At 39.5% G+C, this 18,490-nt stretch overlaps 1 protein-coding gene and 1 pseudogene across 2 annotated transcripts; one reads left to right on the forward strand and one right to left on the reverse strand.

The window, feature by feature from the left end:
* The first annotated feature begins 2,124 nt into the window (after positions 1 to 2,124).
* LOC138620213 (ras-related protein Rap-2a pseudogene) lies at positions 2,125 to 3,745 on the forward strand (annotated as a pseudogene).
* Positions 3,746 to 6,460: 2,715 nt separating this feature from the next.
* Positions 6,461 to 18,179, reverse strand: LOC138620214 (phosphoribosyl pyrophosphate synthase-associated protein 1-like). Of its 2 annotated transcripts, XM_069697212.1 has the most exons (11): positions 17,556 to 18,179; positions 14,988 to 15,040; positions 14,797 to 14,863; positions 13,345 to 13,517; positions 12,509 to 12,624; positions 12,259 to 12,314; positions 11,485 to 11,630; positions 10,413 to 10,454; positions 8,422 to 8,492; positions 7,880 to 8,026; positions 6,461 to 7,028 (listed from the first exon to the last, which is right to left on the reverse strand). In XM_069697212.1, exons 1-11 carry the CDS (start codon positions 17,717 to 17,719, stop codon positions 6,870 to 6,872), a joined length of 1,194 nt encoding a protein of 397 aa, XP_069553313.1. In that variant the 5' UTR covers positions 17,720 to 18,179; the 3' UTR covers positions 6,461 to 6,869. The 2 variants fall into 2 exon arrangements, with proteins under 2 accessions (XP_069553313.1, XP_069553314.1); XM_069697213.1 differs by lacking the exon at positions 10,413 to 10,454.
* Between the last annotated feature and the right edge of the window lie 311 nt (positions 18,180 to 18,490).

The following is an 18,490-nucleotide window of genomic DNA, read 5'->3' on the forward strand; positions in this document are numbered from 1 at the left end:
TATTGCTATTACTCAGTTTAACATATCAAAATACATAACATTCGAACAAATATATGCTAATCATGTGTTTTAAATGAGGAATAATAATCTGCAAAGTAACCACCTACTAGAATAAAATTTGGATATTACACATTACCATTCCTTCCACTGTGTAAGGACAAGGAAGTCGCGGCTAATATCCCCACAGTACTCAGCTCTGCTCTGCTGCCCTGCACAGGTACAGCATTCCCCAGGAACTATGGATGAATGTATAGCAATATGTTTGTGCTAGCAGGATGGTGGCCGGGGTTACAGTGCTTCCTGGGGCTCATCGTGGTTCCACGCTGCTTCATAACCTAACAAGGCGGGCAGAGTCATCGTCTGTGAGACGTCGCCAGTCTCAGTGGGGGGGGGGGGGGGGGGGGGGGGGGGGGGGGGGGGGGGGGGGGGGGGGGGGGGGGGGGGGGGGGGGGGGGGGGGGGGGGGGGAAATTTAGGAGGATCACGAGTCAGACTCAGTTGTGTAAACTCTGACAAACCGTGTGCAGGGAGGATATGTTCCCAGACAGCTCCAGGTGATGCATCACGTCTAATTGGACACCAAGGACAGCTGAAGGTGATACCAAGAATCATGCATTGCCATGTGTGACTGATCTATAAGCAGCTCTACCGAGAATATACATAAGTACAATGTCATCAGCTGAAGGACAGAAGAATTCAGCAACTTCACAGGGTGCCAATCATTTTGTTTTAGCTCAGGCGTTTGATTTTTTTTTTATTTCCTTGAGAAATTAAGCCACAAACAGAGAAAGCTAGATGCTATATGCATACAGATGGGTGTTTCTGGAGAAAGAGTGAAAAACAATATTTTGCTGATTATTACAGTATGAACAGCTAATTCACTGAAAGCTTTTAGTGACCAAAAGTTTGCCTTTTGGAAGAGGAAGAATACTACTGTTGATTCATAAAATACTGAATAATTCAAGATCGAAATACTTTACTGAACTGCTATGCCAACCACCCAAAACTGTCAGCTCAGAAAGCACAAAATATGGAAAAGCAGCATTTAGTTTCTTTGCTTCATGCAATTAGAGGAAACTAAACCAACTCTTGGTTCATTTGAGGCGTCAAACCTTTGCCTCCCCTTGCATTTCACTAAATATAGGACCCTTCATTAGTTTCCTTTAGTGAACTAGTTGTATTCTGCCTTAAATTAATTTATGTTGTCTTAATGCCTTTTTATGTAAAGCTCTTCGAATTGCCTTTTAGAAAGATGCTCTAAGATTAAACTTTCTTTTGCGATAATTTATATTTAGAGCCCATTTTAATGGTACTACAACTGTCTAATTGTACACACTGTGAACAAAAATATAAACAGGATCGCAGAATTCTATCATGTATTTGTCAAACAGAAAACTGATCTTTAGAATAATTCAAGCAGGATTTAAATAAACCAATATTTCCCCAATCCATACAATTGAAGATCGGGTTTGATTTCTTCAAAAATTGGATCATTTGATCATTATGTAAATATCAATTTGTGTCCAACAAGTAATTCATTTTCCACCTGATAGGTTACATAGCATTCCTGTCATCATCAGATATTTTACTGCAAATTAATTTCTGGCTGTAGAACATTGCAAATACTAAGATGTCAGAGGTAACATCATTACAATTTATGATGTGGTTGTATAACATAGAGTTGTTTGTTTATGGAGTGATTCTGTCTAATACAGAGAAACTCTAACACACAGTACTCAAACAAACATAACAGGCAGGATGGAAAACACTCCAACATCAGTAAAAGCACTTATTAAAGTTCAACAGATTTTCTGATATTTGAATCAATGTCTTTGTTTTATTATCAAAGCTGAGGCATAAGAATGTCTTTTCTCTGGACTTATCTGAAACTAGAATTGCAATCACGACTCACAAAGTGCTCACACTGTATTTTCTGTGCACTTGCCCTGTGTTTACTATATCACCTCCTTTATTTTCCAAAAGTGGCCTTGCACACTGATTTGCATGCTCTGTCATCATTGGTTGCCTTCAACAGGCTGCCCTCTGCTGATTGGTTGTGACCGCAGAGGGCATGGAAGATTGCTCACCAAAACAGGCATAAAAGGCGGTGTGTGGGAATACAGGCACAGTGGAGCACCCAATAAGCAACTCCAGGATCATCGACAAGGAGCCACTGCCAGCTTAGAAATCTGGCAGGTGAAAAAAAGCTGAAGTGGAAGAGTCAGTTTGCCAAAATTGCGGATGGAGAGATATTGATTGAAACAATTTAGAAAAGTAAAAGTGTTGAAATTTGCAGCTGTTGTAACTGCTGAGAAGAAGTGAGTGAACTTGCTTTTTGGGACATTTTTTTTTACCCATTTTGGCCAAAAAGAAAAAAACAAAAACATGTCTCTAGAGGTGAAGGAGAAGACCCAGGTGCGTCTGGTGTTTCTGGGGGCAGCAGGGGTCGGCAAGACAGCCCTGATCAGACGCTTCCTTCAGGACACCTTTGAGCCCAAACACCGGCGCACTGTGGAGGAGATGCACAGCAAGGAGTACGATATCGGCGGGGTCAAGGTCACCGTGGAGATCCTGGACACCAGTGGCAGCTACTCCTTCCCTGCCATGCGCAAGCTGTCCATCCAAAACAGTGACGCCTTCGCACTGGTGTACGCCGTGGACGACCCCGAGTCACTGGAGGCTGTCAAGAGTCTCCGAGATGAGATTCTGGAGATCAAGGAGGACAAGTACACACCGATCGTGGTGGTGGGGAACAAGGTGGACCTCGAGCAAGAGCGTCAAGTGTCCAGCAAGGACGTACTGTCAACTGTGGAGATGGATTGGAACAACAGCTATGTGGACGCATCAGCGAAGGAGAACACTAACGTGGTGGAGGTGTTCAAGGAGCTCCTGCAGCAGGTGAACCTTCCCAGCCGTCTCAGCCCGGCGCTACGTAGACGCAGGGAGACGTTTCCAAAAGACACCGACTTCCGGCCACCCATGAACAAGACCAACAGCTGTATTTTGTCTTAATGAAAGACAGAAGACTCATTGTTCTTTCCATTAAGGGACAAGTTGGATGAGATTATGGAGGGTTTGTGCAACTCAGTGTTGCTGGAGAAAGAGAAAAAAGAGAGAGAAGCTTCAGTCACTGCTGGTGTAAAGTGAAGAGCTGTGATTCTGGACTGACAAAGACGCTTGAGGGTTCCCCATTGAGAGGAAAAGAAGCTGAAGAGCAGACAGAAACATAGACTGAACTTGAACAGGCTGAATATTCATGATGCTTAATGAAATTGACAGCGATGATGCATTTATTACTCGGTTGTTTACTTGCTGTAATGTTATTGCTGCTTGTTTTGTGACATGCTGCTAGTGTTTAGATATTTGGACTGTTGCTGACCGATTGTTTACTGAGGGGGAGTGTATATACTGTACGTCGTGGTTTGAGTAAAAGTTGTATTTCACATGTAATTTGTATTACTAATTCACCCGTAGCACATCTTAATGTTTACAATTTTTCCTAATTTAATTAAAATTTGCTTTGATGCATGACCTATGTTAAAAAAAAAGTGGTGAAATGCAAATAAAAACTGTAAATGCACTTTTCATTTGGAAATGACTGTTCAAAATTATGTATTAGGCTGTTTTTTTTTTAACATATAATTTTTTTATCATAATTATCATAACATAACTTTATTTAGCTGTTTATTTAACATATGTAAGTGGAATGTGGATCTAAATGTGTAATAAAAAGGTAAAAGCACAAACACGTTTGCGGTGAGATATGTTGCATTTCATGTAGATAAATGTTTACATTTTTATAAACTGCTGGAAAGCCAGCGCACATGAATACGGGAAAAATGATTTCAAGGAGGTAATAATAGATTAAATGAAACATGAATTACATTAAATCATGCCATTGCTGTCACAAATTACAATATATAGAAATAAATGAGCAAACAGAACATAGATAAGGTACAGCTTAACAGTACAGTAGTATGCAAAGGACTGCTGTCATTTTGACTATTTCTTTTCATATACTTTGATTTGACAGGCAACTGAAAAAGGTATGATCGTTGTCTACCGACAATAGAGAAATGCATTTTATCAAATGTATTTGAGAGGTGCTGTTGGCTACCATCACATAATTTGTTCGGGCAACAACATCTTTCCAAACCAGTTATTTTAATCTCTCTTTTGATAAGAATCATGATCCAAAAATCGGAACCAGTGATTTTGAAATCTTTTGAACAGTGAAGATTTGAAGCATCTAATTGCAAATCCAAATACAAGCATTACAGGACCAGGAACGCTGACTATTTTTTTGGGGCGTGGTCCCAGCATGTTTAACTGTCACTTCACCGGTTTAAAAAAATATGCCAACAATAAGTAAAGAATATATTGTTTATGTTCATCATAGTACTTATTTTATTATAATAAGTGACTTAAACTAGCCAATTAATGTGTGCAGTGAACTGATATCTGATGCATGCAAGCGTCTGAGCTGCACCCTGCAGTATTTTAAGATCTCTGTTGTCATCTGCTGGTGAAAAACACACATTACAATCACTCAAATTTGCATGTGTGTTTAAGTCCAGATCTTAAATGCATATTTAAGGTATTATATATTATTTACGGTAACCTTTATATTCCATTGAGTGAGACGTTGACATAACTACACTGGGTTCCTCATCTTTTCAGTTTGATCAGTATTCTGACAACCACAGAAATATATTGTTATATTATTATCCATCATCTGATCGGTCTGGAGTGACAGGACTGACAGTGTGCAAATGCATTATCTATTATCTATCACACCTGTCTTTTCTGAACCACAACACACTTTAATTTCATGTAAAACAACTGAAACAGCATAATCACAAACACTTCTTTCCATCTCATGAAACTTTTACAACTTTTTTGAACGCAAGTGTGACAGCAGTTAATGAGGCAGTGTAAGCACAACTAACTGGCTCAAGCTTGAGGGGACAGCAGGCAAAGTCAAGCAACACAAACTAAGCTGTCCTTGAGCATAACAACATTTGAATACTGAGCAGTGCAGCAGTGCTCTTGTTTCACCGGTTGACAAAACGGATCATTATACAGTTCCTGAAATAGCTGTGCACGGTTCCTTTAAACTCAACCTGGAGAGCGGAAGCGGTTGTAGTGCTCAGGTCCAAGCACCCCTCCACTCCCTCCCACTCCATCAGATTAGACAGAACAAAGTTTCCTGTTTTAATTTGAGGAAGTGGCAGGGTAAACGTTTGCCGGCAGTTCCTCTTTCAGTCCCCATTTAAACATTCTTCCGCACTCTGCTCTTGCTCATTTGTGAAGGAAGGGAAGGCCGAGCAGCTTCACAGTCACGCAGGTGTGTGCATTTGTCATATTGTTATATATGAAGCTCTACTTTAAAGTACATATTTGAGGATTTTTAAATGGTCATTTTGCACAGCTGTAGTAATGCTTTATGTGCATTTATTGCTCAGATTTTAGCTGCAGAGAAAGTGATCATTCATACAGTTTAGACTCAATTTCTCAGATGTCTCCGCTCCTGGACTTGGTCAAAGCTCCTCAGCAGAATGAAACAACTCTGAGGCGTTTAGAACAAGTTCAGGGTCCTGGACAGAAACACAGCAAGTGTATCAAATAGAGTGTAATGAAATGTCTGTGTCTTGCCTGCATATACAACAAAGTAGTAGGTAGGGCCTCTTCAGATCACTACAATGCAGGTTTCATGGGTTTGTTTCTGCCTCTGCAGAAGAGTAAAAATAACTATAGAGTCTGTCACATGCCTATATTTACTCTAACTGAGTCACTGTCTTGTGTGTCACTGAGTAAAAACACAGTTGTACATTATTCCCCTATTGAAATCATGGCTGGGAAAAAAAAGGGAATCAATAATTTTACATCAGAATTTAGATTTAAACTTTATCACTCAAAATCTAAATTCAACATAGGAGAGTACATAAATGGTTACATTTGACTTTACACGTTAAACTTGATCTATCGTCTAGTTTATTTTAGATGATATATATATAAAAAAAGATTTGTGCTCGATATTTCACATGGCGCAGAATTGAATTATTTTAAATCCCAGCGCCCTGCCTGTATAACACCACTTCTTTTTCCATGTCCCCAAATCATTTCATGTATTTCCCGATAAGTGCTGTAATGTGTTATGTACTGTAACCAGAAAATAACAACATTTTCATTCAACTGCAGCGTCAGTCTGTGGTGTGACATGTCAAGCTTTTCCATGCTTCATAAAGCAGGCAGCCTGAGCTGTGACTGAAACTGCTACTGAAAGTACATTTTCAGGAGTGAAGCAGCTGTACTGATGTTCTCTGGTAGTTACAGAAATTTCTTCACACTTCTACAGCAAAATGCAGATATGCACGTGCTGCATTTAACCAGTTATTAATTGTATATGTTAGCATTCAGAATTCAAAAACTTTGTGGTTAAAAAAGACAGAGCAACACTCTCCAGAGAAGAGCTTTATTAGACAAGTGCTGCTGATGTACAGTATTTGTTCCATGTGTATTTTCAGTTGGTAGGAAGCATGTTAGTGAAGTGAAACCATATGTCATGTGTGTACGGTCCTTTAGTGCAACAGATAAAGAGAAATAAAGCAGAATTTCTGTTGCTGCATATGTAACGTACAGTAAATACAGCCAATCACTGCCAACCACAAATGGAAACGATATCTTAAAACAGAGATTGGGGTGAACTGGATCCTTCGTCCAGTATATGTGCTCGGAAATGTTTGCCGTGTCTAAGCCGGAATGTAAACGCGTGTGTGTGTGTGTGTGTGTGTGTGTGTGTGTGTGTGTGTGTGTGTGTGTGTGTGTGTGTGTGTGTGTGTGTGTGTGTGTGTGTGTGTGTGTGTTCTCTCAGTCATCCACAGCAATGTTGCGGAACAGATAGGCCATGGACTCGCCATTGTGGATGCGCCGGATAGCCTCAGCCAGGATCATGCTGACATCCACAGTTTTGATTTTTGGACACTGTAGCTTCTGCACCTCATGAGGAACAGTGTTGGTCACCACCACCTGGAGGCAAAATACAATAGCCTCAGTCCATTTGTTTCAGCCATTTTCCATGTCTATAGAATTCACTGAAAACAACAACTTCTTCTCATCTTCTTCTTTGAAACTGGCAGATAACAAAACATTGAGGCTCATTCTGAACCTGGTTTTTCCATACTTTTATAAATCTGTTTCTAAAAACCTGAACATTTGATTAATAAAGCTTGATTGCCTGTGAATAATCACTGTATTATCAATTTCACACAGAAAACAGCTATTTTTACACTGTGTCTTACTTATACAGATGCTGAAAGGAGAAAAGTGCCCTAATCATTTAGGTCTTTAATAAATGAGCACTGACAAAAATCAGTGCATAATGGAGAAAATAATTCACATTTAAAGTTCCAGTCCTCCAATAGGCTTATCAATCTTACTAAAATACTTAGTTTCATTCGTTATTAACACAAATTCTTACAACATAGTCTCTCTCCAGCTTCATTCCTCTTTGAGACATTATTCAAAGCATGAACAACATGCATTAAAGTCTCCCAAAAAAACTCATGTATATCAAAAACGGTTATATTTTTCATTTACTTTCATTTTTTGAGGAGGGTGGAAGGTAAAATTTGGTTTATTGGCCATTTGTACATGCATGTTGTAGAATGTGATTACTTAAACCCTTCTATTGTGGTGGTTCTCATTTTCTACCATTTTCACAGAATACTGAACTGGCTTATAAAAGTAGTTTTAGGTCAGGTTTTCTGACATTTAGCACATTTAACATACAATTTGTCTTACACAACTGAATATGAACTTGAGTAACAGAGGATATGATGAAGCACACACATAATTCTGCCAACCTCACTTGATTTTACCTCGTCAATAGCAGACTCCTCTATTAGTCTTGGTGCATCTGCAGACAACAAGCCATGTGTAGCCATGATGTAGATCTTGTAGGCTCCCCTCTCTTTCAGGATTTCTGCTGTTGCAACAAAATCCTCCACATCATCTATGATGTCATCCTGAGAAAGTGAACACAGGGTTAAGAAGGGAAAGGGAAAAAAAGGGAAACACTTATACTTGTATTGCTGGAAAACTAAATCTCAACCATTTAGGTTTGAATTTTGGGGGTCATTTTACAGTTTATACAAAACGTTGGACAAAAGCTCTGACTTGGGAAGTAGAATGACTAATAAGTACCTGCCTGAGCATAAACAGCACCAAAAATGTTTGGCCTCTCTGATATCTTCTTTATGATAAATATTATCAATGAACCATGAATGAGCATGGAAAATGTACTATCACATACATTTCCATATAAAATATGCCCCCAACTATTTTACTTTATCACCTTCATATGTTCAAGCTTCAACATCTTGGCATAGAATTACTCCAAAGACCACAAAAGAGTTCTTACAATGATGATGGCGATTCTGCCTCCGACATCTCCAACAACAGTGATAGGTGGCTTCTCCTTTGCCATCATCACTGAAAGTGACAGTTAAAGAAACATGACTTTCAGGAAAAAATAATTGAGGTCTGCCCTGTAACTCCACTCAGGAGCAGCTTATTGGAATGAAGTAAAGTTCAGAGAGATTTGGTGAGAAGGGATTTGGTTAAAACCTGCAAACATCATGCAAAACAGCTCTAACCCAACAAGCGTTCAGCTACCACCAAACCTATTCAATTTCTGCAGGACATTCAAGGATTTTGAGATTTTGGCAAATCATACCAAGTTATCAAGTAGGACACATTTGTTCTCCCACTGAATACATGCTGCGAGTACAAATAAGTGCTTTAGGCCTTGTGGTAGATAGACAAGTGGGTGTAGAACTGAGCCTCTTAGAAACCACAGACCTGGATCAATCATTATTTGGATCAACGCTACTTTTAACAGTGAACAGCAACCTTACAAAAAGTGTCACTTATCTAAAGCCATTCAAATTAATGTCTCTTAACCAGAACAGGCATATTAAAATGTTAAAGATACCAGATGGAATTTGCAGTAATAATTGATCCAGGTCAAGAACCCACCACATCTCACTTGTAAAGTCCCCCGAACGGAACCCCTGACCATTCCAACAACCAGAGGTTCAGAGATCCTCCAGATTTCAAAAATCAAAAATGTGATTATATGTTTTCTTGGTTGGGAAGAAATCCATGAAACAAAAATCTATCTACCATTGTCAAGTTTGTTTGTTTTTTAAATCAGAAAAAAAAAAAAATCAAGCAGTTTCTGATCCCACAACTCAAAACAGACATTCCAAGCAAAATAATGCAATGATGGACCCAGATTCAATACAAGCAATTAATGAACTACAATTTGTAGTGCGTATACAGCATGATGCTTTTAGTGCTACTCGTGTCTCGGTTAAGTGTTGAGGCTTTAGGAGCCTGAGGATTTGACATCAGATCTTTCATGTCAGTTTCTCGCTCCAGTAATAATTCCTGATTTCACTAGAACCAAAATCATTTCAGCAGAGAGGATGTGAAACTGAAGGCTTCCAACAATCATCATGAACACTAGGAGGCTGTGATCCGGCTGTGCCTCAAACCAGGAAGGCTGTTATCAGACTATTGAATAGGAGTTATCATCATACATCTGTCCCACCTATACAGGCTAGTAGTGGCTTACTAAACCTGCGACTACGTTCAGGAATCTGTCACACGTGTAATGTTATGTAACTTTAAAAAACGACACAAGTTAACCTAAGAACTTAAAATAAGTCAACATAGACATTTGATTTTCACACAGGAAACAAACAAGTCTCTGAGGTGAAAGTCCTGTTTTTAGATCCATCTGACCACCTCCAGCCCACCTCCCTACTTCACCTCACCTGACTTTGTCCTTTTTTCATGTGATAATTACTACGGCCACAAGAGGTCACATTAAAGAGTGTAAACTTCTGGCCTACTAGCCGGTTCAGTTGGTCCAGTAGGCCCCTACTAGCCTACTTATTTGGAACAGATGCGTGATGATCAACACCTTCCCAGTATTATGTTTGTATGTAGTGTTGGGAAATAACTCTCCTCATTAGTTACATAAACAGCGGTTCAAAATATAATCAAAGAGGCGAGCATGATGCGCTGTATATATTTTCATTACAACATTTTGTGAGTAAAGAAAAGTATCCAACCAATCCTAAGAAAGGAAGCATCCATCAGTCAGTCTATAACAGTAACAAATGCAGTTATTTGGAGGTCTTAAGACTAATTTAAAATCAGATCCTGCTCAACCTTTGGGTCATTTGTAGCACTAGCACCAATGGAGGTTTATTTGACAGGTCCACTGTCACTTGTATGTCCAGATGTGAAGTGGAAGCCCTCAGTAACTCACTGTCATTCCATGCAGGGAGACATAAATAATCAGCAAGAAGTATGAATGGATTTCAAGCATTATGGTCATACTTGGGAGCTCTATCCCAGGGAACGGGACATGTCTGTTGCTTGCTGTGGAAAAAGACAGGATGGTACAAAAAATAGAAGTACAACAAGCACAGAACAAACATTACAGGTTAGTCTGACGTCCAAAACTAATAGTTTTCCTCTGGTCTCGAAATCCCAGAGCAGCTGGCTTCAGAGATAGAAAGCTGTTCTGAACAATGAACTGACATTTAAATGCATGTGTATGAAGAGAGAGATGACTGGAATGTGGGTGATTCTGGAGAGGAAGATATAGCTGACCCATCTCCAAGCCTAGAGGGAGAAGGAGGGAGATTCAACTGAGAGGAGAGCAGACGGTATGAGATGAGGAGGGAAATAAATCTGACTGAGGTAGGAGAAGGGGCAAATGACAGTTACTGCGAACAGTATATCACAGCTGGCTACAACAACACCTGAGGCCAGGCTGGCCTAAAACAGTGTGTGTATGTGTGTGGAGTCAGCGTGGTCATTACTCTTGTCTTTAAATCTATTAACTATTTCTAGAACTGCTGATAATACAGCAGACTGCCAGTGAATGCCAATATGCATAGCTTAACACAAATGCTGAATGAAATCAAAACATATTTCACTTTCGATGCTTTATATCCATAAAGATGTAGATGTCTTTCATGGTGAATACGTTTAAAAAACAAAACAAAACATCATCCTCTTAAGTGAAAGAGGTTTTTGACGGAGCAGGAATCTTTTAGACCTGACAGTCAACATTGTACTTTTGGCAAAAACAAATGGGAGAGTCCCTTTGTGAAGCTATTGCCCGTGCAGGTTTATCGGGAGAGCTCTCTTGGCTGTCATGCACATTAATTAATGAGGTATGAGGAACTCAAACACCCAGAGCACATTGCTGGTGTCTTGGTGAGGCACCGAACCAGGAAAAGCAGCCTTGAGGAAGAAGTGCAAATGAACTGTAGCAAACACAGAATCAGACACAAAACTAACTTGTTTTTAATAATACTGTAACAAATATCTGTAAATGAAACAACAGGAGTACAGACACAGAAGTTTGTGAATGCACATGTAACTGCGTCGTGTGTCTTACATGGCAGCTCCAGGCCGGTGTGTCCTGTGGTGGTACGGGACAAAGGCGGGGACTGTCGACCGTCGGCCATATCTGACTCTGAATGGTTGGCCTCCCCGTGCATCACGGCCAATCCGAGTCGCAGCCTCTCGGCGTAGGACTGAGCTCTGAGACAGACGAACACGCAGACACACAAGAGTCAAAGAAACTGACAAACACAACACATACAAACGGATACATGGGCAAAAGAGAGCAGAAAGAAGATTGCAAAGGGGAGTGCCTAGACCTACAAAGAAAAATAGAACTATGAAAATGCAATAGCACTACAAGAATCCACTGGGACAGAAAGGGACTCTGTATTGAATCATAATTCATGTCTGATATGTTATATTTTTCATTAAAAATAAAAAAATTACCTGGATAGAAATTCTTACAATTACATCTACATCTCCGCCCTCACTAAGACATCCCCAATCTATGAATATACAAATAAAGTTTTAAATTAAAAATGTAAAAGTTGAATTACTGGATACAAGATGTTTCCAGGTTACACTTGTGGAATGTAAGTTTCCTATTGGATGGAGACTGGATTCCAAACTAATAGTGTTGTTTTAAATCCTTTTCGGAAATTAGGTGAGCACAAAGAAAGTTCCTACTTTCAGCAAAAAAATTTGCAAATGCTATTCTAGTATCAAACTCTGTATACACATCATTCTGTACGAGGAAGGTAAAACACAAAAGAGAAAGAGCACTGACTGAGACATGAGTGGAGAAGTGTCCCTGCTTTTTAGTTACCTTTTAGCAGCTGAAGGGGTCTTTGCAACAATGATGGCATTCCTGTAGTCTGGGATCTGAGGGAAGAGAAATATTCTTTTTAGAGCTAGAATATTAAAAAAGACCTTTGCTTTTACATATTATTATAAAACAAAAAAAAACAAAAAATGAATTCCTTGATTTTCAGTAGAACTGCATCCTTTTTGTGACACTGAGCCTGTGTGACAAAGAAGCACAACAATGTTGAGCCCACAGTATTTAGTAACCTAACCTCCTCCTGGATGTACTGGATGAGGAAGGGGGAAGCTCTCAGGTTGTCAACAGGGAAGTTGAAGAAGCCCTGGATTTCTTTCTGGTGGAGGTCCATGGTGATGATGTGAGTTAACCCTGCAACACCACAGACATGACACACATACACAAGTTTGTGTGGCCTCAGAGCAAATTTCTGCAATATCTGAAGTACACAATGACAGATTTCCCAGACAACACATGGGAGAAAAAATAAATATATTGACACAACAATTCGTGCACAGCTTGATAAACTGCATGAACAGATTAATAAGACATTAACACGACTGAAAATCCAGCAAGAATGGCAACTGTTCCTTCTTTGTACCTAAACAAACATGGATGGCAACGAGGAGCTTCCACTGTTTATATGCAACTGGTTTTGTGCCTTAAATACCCAAAAAAGGCAGGTAAAATGAGAGATGTTAAAGAGGTTTACGGATGAGGAGGTGTGCGCAACACTGAGTGTTTAGCCTGCAGAGACACTCGGTGGAATTGGGAAATTTTAAAATTTAAAATTCATCACCTTCTTGCGACATAAGTGATGTCATCAGTCGCCGATGTCACATACAAATTTCAAACATGCTTAAAATAAAAACATCTTTATAAGAACAACTGGCAGCAACTGGATCTGGAGATGTAAATTAGAGGTTTTACATTTCACACTATATCATTTTCTCAGTACACTCAATATCAACTGACCCATACTGGAGCAGGCATGCCCCAGGTTGGTCTGATGAACCGTTTTTCTGATTTTGAAATGTGCTTCCATATATAACAAATCCATAATGACAACGTGAATGACAACAGGGTATATACCAGCTTTAGCCAACATGGATGCTAGCAGCTTGCAGACGACAGATCCTCTCTTCCTCATCTTGCACTGCTTGCTGTAAGGAAAGTACGGAATGACTCCGATGATGTTCTTGGCACAGGACGTCTTCAGGGCATAAGCCATAACCAGCAGCTCCATGATGGCTGTGTTGACATCTCTGAGCATCCATAAGTTAAAACAAAGAGACAGTATCCGATGTCATGAAGTGCAAAAGAGCAGTGCAGGTATGGTTTAAAATCTACAACCCATTAAATATGTTATTTATGTTTGATGAGCTGAGAGGGGATGTTGAGTCAGAAGTTTAACATTTGTTTACAAGATCATCATCTCCACTGAAAATGGATCGATTGACTGATTTCATGCAGCCTGTTTCAGACTCCACCTCAACAGGCCTTTCCTCTGTCCCAAGGCAAAAATAACTTCAAAAATCTACTGCTTGTTATAACTGATACTATTGTAACAGAAGAAACAGCGTTCACTGCATAACTAAATCATAAACATTAAGTTATGTTCAGGAAAAACACATTTCAGTAAGAAAAGTCTTCTCCCAGGACATTTTTAAATCCCCTCTAACATCAAATCAAAACTCCGTGCTGAGGGGAGGTTATGATTAGCTGCCATGATGGTTTATATTTTGATGACGAGTACAGTTTCATGACGTTAGGAATAAGAAGAGATGTTGGTATAACGGCATGAGACACAGACATTCTGGCTTTGACAGTAATCCCATTCAGGAATTTGAGTGGCCTGTTGGATTTGTGTACTATCAATCCAGAAAGCTAAAAAAAAATACGATGCCCCCTCCTGTGACCTTTGGTTGGTTTTCAAAGTCTACCTCCTCGTCATAGCAAATAACTGATAAGCAAGTTCAAGTCAATTTCATCTGGACTTCTGAAGGATTCTGAGAAGAAAACCTTATCTGAGGTACAGCACATGAAAAGATATGTTTGAACTGGTTTTAATTCACACCACGATAATCATAAAGGCAATATACTTCAATAGAGTCTGGGATTATTAGAAAAAATACATAGCTTTTTATGTCTTCGAACATCAGGTTTTAAGTCATGTGGCTGAGCTCATAAGTACAAGTTTAAAAGCTGGTCACACTCGTGTCATTTAAAAGACACTTTTGCTTCTGTCATAGAAAGGTTTGAGGGAATAGAGATTTTGGTCATCCATACAGTAAATTAGAAACAACAGCAGAGTGCAGACATATTTGTCATTTCATTATCTTATAAAGTGGCTGACGCATTAGCAATTAGCAATTTTTTGCTGAATATTGCTGCCTGTTGCTGCTGGAAAAGAGGCTGATAAGGCTAAACATTGTCTCCAATTACACTTTGTGATATGATTCTTAGTTATATATACATAAAAAAATAAATAAAAAAAATTACATCTGTTAAGTTTAAAGCATTAAGACCATCTGTCTGTCTCACCTGGGAATGGTCTGAATGATAAAGATATCTTGTCCACGAACAGATTCTTTCACATCAACTCTAGTCTCTGAAGAAAAAACAATCATTGAGTGTTTGAGTGCAAAGTCAAGTGAGACAAGAATAAATCAGTTCATTAATATTAAGACTTTATATATGGAAATTAGGGCTCTGTACATATTGCTGAGGCTTACCTGTATTTGGCTCCTGATATACCACTGACTTGCCCAACTCCACACCCAAGCGTCTGGAAGATAAAACAGGACACAACATGTAAAAAACACACCATAATCCTTTCACTTATTGAAGTGTGCAAATATTCTAGCATGTGAAACTATTTGTTTTCATTATGGCGACTGGCTGCTTGACTGATGCCCATTCAGAGGCACTAACTAAACAACATAAGGATTAAAACGACTAGATTATAAGAAAAGAAAACGGAGAATTTAAATAATCCACAGTATATTTCACTGGTTCAATCAATACAAACCTTTTAGATTTTTTTTCTTATTTATGATTAGCCACAGTAGGTAAGGCTTCACTTTGATAAGTTTGAGGTCCTGACAGCACTGACAGAGTATAAAAACAGTGAATTTAAGTAATTGGTAGGTGTGATTTGGGACAAAATGTTGCAGCCATTAAGGAAGCAATTTAAGGTTTTGTTAAGTTCAGTGGTGGCTTAGAGCCCAAACTGCTTCAAAGGGGAAAAATAACAAAAAAATTACAAAATGTTCAAACAAACAAACATAGACTAAGTCGATATCTTAATATTGATGTTTAGAGTGCAGCATTCTCTTTGCTTTAAGTCAAAGTCTGAACAAGTCCAACATAAAAACAGCTGAGACTTGAGCAAAATATTATGCAGTTCATTTTTTAAAGTGAACAGCCATGTAACAGTGCCAATTACACCAAATGAACTTGACTGCTCTTTAAAGCATGGCAGACAAGCAAGGGCTTGGCTGGGTGTCAGTGGGAGGCTGTGCCAGTAGTCAGCATGGAACCCACTCGACAAAAAAGGCCTCAGTGGCTGTGCCATCTCACCCCATTTACAAACCTAAACCTTATTCCAACGTTTGTGACGGTGCCATCTTATATTGTGACCAAAAAAATCATTAAAGCAGACAAATAAAAAAGGATGCTCAAACATGTGAGACATGCACCTAAAGTTTCTATTTATGAAAGTTTCAAGAATATTTAAAATGCAACCCAGTTTGCAGCCTTATGAACTGTTTTCTATTTGTCACATTCAGTGAAGAATTACATGGTTATAAAAAATAAAGCTGGCTTTAGTCCCAGGGCCATTCAAACACAGCCCGGTCACCACACGCAGCTCAGTAAATATTGAAAGCAGCATTAATTAGCATTTTCTGTGTGCTCATTCCTGTTATTTAACCTTTGCTCCACAAGGAAACTCTACTCAGCACTAAAAGGGCGCCATAATCTCCCTAATAATGTTCTGTAATGGGGCCAAACAATGTAAACCGAGTAGGCTGAGCTCCTTTTCACTGTGTGGGCAGTACAACTTCTGCTTGGCTGCCTGACAAGTCTGCAGGGCCAGGAAAAACACGGCTGCTCCCTGATTCCAGTGAGAGAAGAGACTGGTGTTTTTATGTCATGACCCTTTACCCATTTAAATGCCTCATGAATCATGGCCTATTAAATAATGTGTGCTACAGTGACATCCAGTGTACAGTATCTGTGTTCAGCCTATTCCCCAGACAGAAATGCATCCGCAGAGTACTCTGCTTTCGTCACAATGATTCCTACTGACAGGTTATTCACATTTTCCAGACCAGAAGACAAAAACACAGGTTAATAACCTAATAAAACACATCTTTCATCTTCACAGTGCTGCTGTGTTGTGCTCAGAGTGTTGTTAATCTGTAGTGACACTTATAAAGAAGAAAAGAAAAAAGACAGAACTACAGAAAAAGCTTTGTTTCCCTTCCACTTTCAATGACTGTTGGATAGTGATTATGCCAAGAAACACACATTTTTGACTGGAAAAGCCACTGAAAGAGATACACCAACTCAAACCAGGGTTATTGAACATTAGGAGAACTGTTGTGTTAATTTAAACCTATGAATTCAAACCGAGATGCATGTAAGAAACCAGATAAGCAGTAGCCTATAATCAAAGTTTTGCAACACAAGCATCCATACGGGAATTTTCTTTTAACAACACTGACTGCTGAAGTATAAGTTTATTTTTTTCCCTTAGTATAAACTGTCACTCTTTTTCTGTTAGTTCAGTCTATTAAGGCATTAATATTTACCATTAAACCTGCTGTTCAGTGTGTTTAATTATTTTCCCTTTCAGATGTCTGTAAAGCACAACACATGCATAATAGCGAACAAATGCATGTACAGTGTACGATCTAAAACGTGTTTCAGTCATTCTATCGTCATTATAGAAGTACACAGTATGTGGGACATGCTTCTTTTACACCGACTCCACAATATGTTGGGTATAACAATGCGTTCTGCCATCACGTCATCATCTTGTGGACAGCATTTGGTTTTCGTTTCATGAGCTACCCAATGATTTCCAAAGTATGCAGTGTGTGTTTGTACAGCCAAATGTAAATGCATTAAATCCAAACAATACACAGTCAGCCACTAGCCTGAGGTAACGTGCAGGAGTCATGGCAGGTAACAAAGACAATTTTCATTCTCAACATAACACTGTATATTACATCACTATTGCCTGGTATAAATACACGTATACAAGACTATTATATGAATAGTTAAACCTCACTTACTCTGTGATCTTCTTGGCCAACTCGGTGCAGGCGGTGGTGGAATTGGCAGAAAAAACACGGTAGCCGCTTCGTGAAATATTCATTTTCCTGTAACCATACGAAAGCTTTGGAGTTTGAGAGTGAGAAACCGGCGACTTGTGACCCCCAAAACGCCTAATAGGCATGTTTCTTTGGACCCAATGTGGTATTTAGCTACGTTTCCCCAAAACAATTCGTTGTTTATCTGAAGAACTGCACCTCCTGTAAAATCTAAAATGCAAGCACTTCCACCGTGCACACGCCTCTTACTGAAAGAAAAACACAACACTGAAATTGCCAACACGGTATATGACCTAAAACAACATAAAGCACATGCTCCACATGTAGCGTGGAAGTGAGTCAACGAACACCTTCCAGCCGACTAATACCGCAAACACCTCGGTTTACCGCATGTTTCTTTGCGGTGACTGGGTCTTTTGATGGATCAAGAACGCACGGACTGGGTTTTGTTACCATGAAGTGAACTGAACAGTCTCGTGTGCAGCTCCGATGTGCTAAAAAGCCAAACTCCGATGGGAAGATTCAAATGTGGCTACTGTAAAGTTTGTAGCAATTCTGTCGCAGCAGGGGAAAACGCCACGAGCAGCGCGAGTTCATTGGCTGGATGAAGAGCGCGACTGACGTTCAAGAGAGCCTATCAGAGAGGATATCTAAACAACAGGGCGTGGAAGCTAGTTATGGCCAATCAGATCGCGGGATTTCTATGACGTAATAATAAAGCGCAACGACCATTGACTGTATATATAGCAACAACCGAAGCTGTGGGAATGTCCACAACCACAACAATGCGCGGTATGTAGTGGATTCGTGCGCAAAGACAAGGATTGTTGTTGTTTTTTGTGCCATAAATCCTATCAGATAGCGCTGTAGTAAAGTAAAGGTGATCATGGGTTGTT

This window comes from Brachyistius frenatus, unplaced genomic scaffold (genome assembly GCF_029030835.1).
Source record: "Brachyistius frenatus isolate BFR_SWC_R1_liver_20210118 unplaced genomic scaffold, ASM2903083v1 Contig_23, whole genome shotgun sequence".
NCBI classification, from domain to species: domain Eukaryota; kingdom Metazoa; phylum Chordata; class Actinopteri; family Embiotocidae; genus Brachyistius; species Brachyistius frenatus.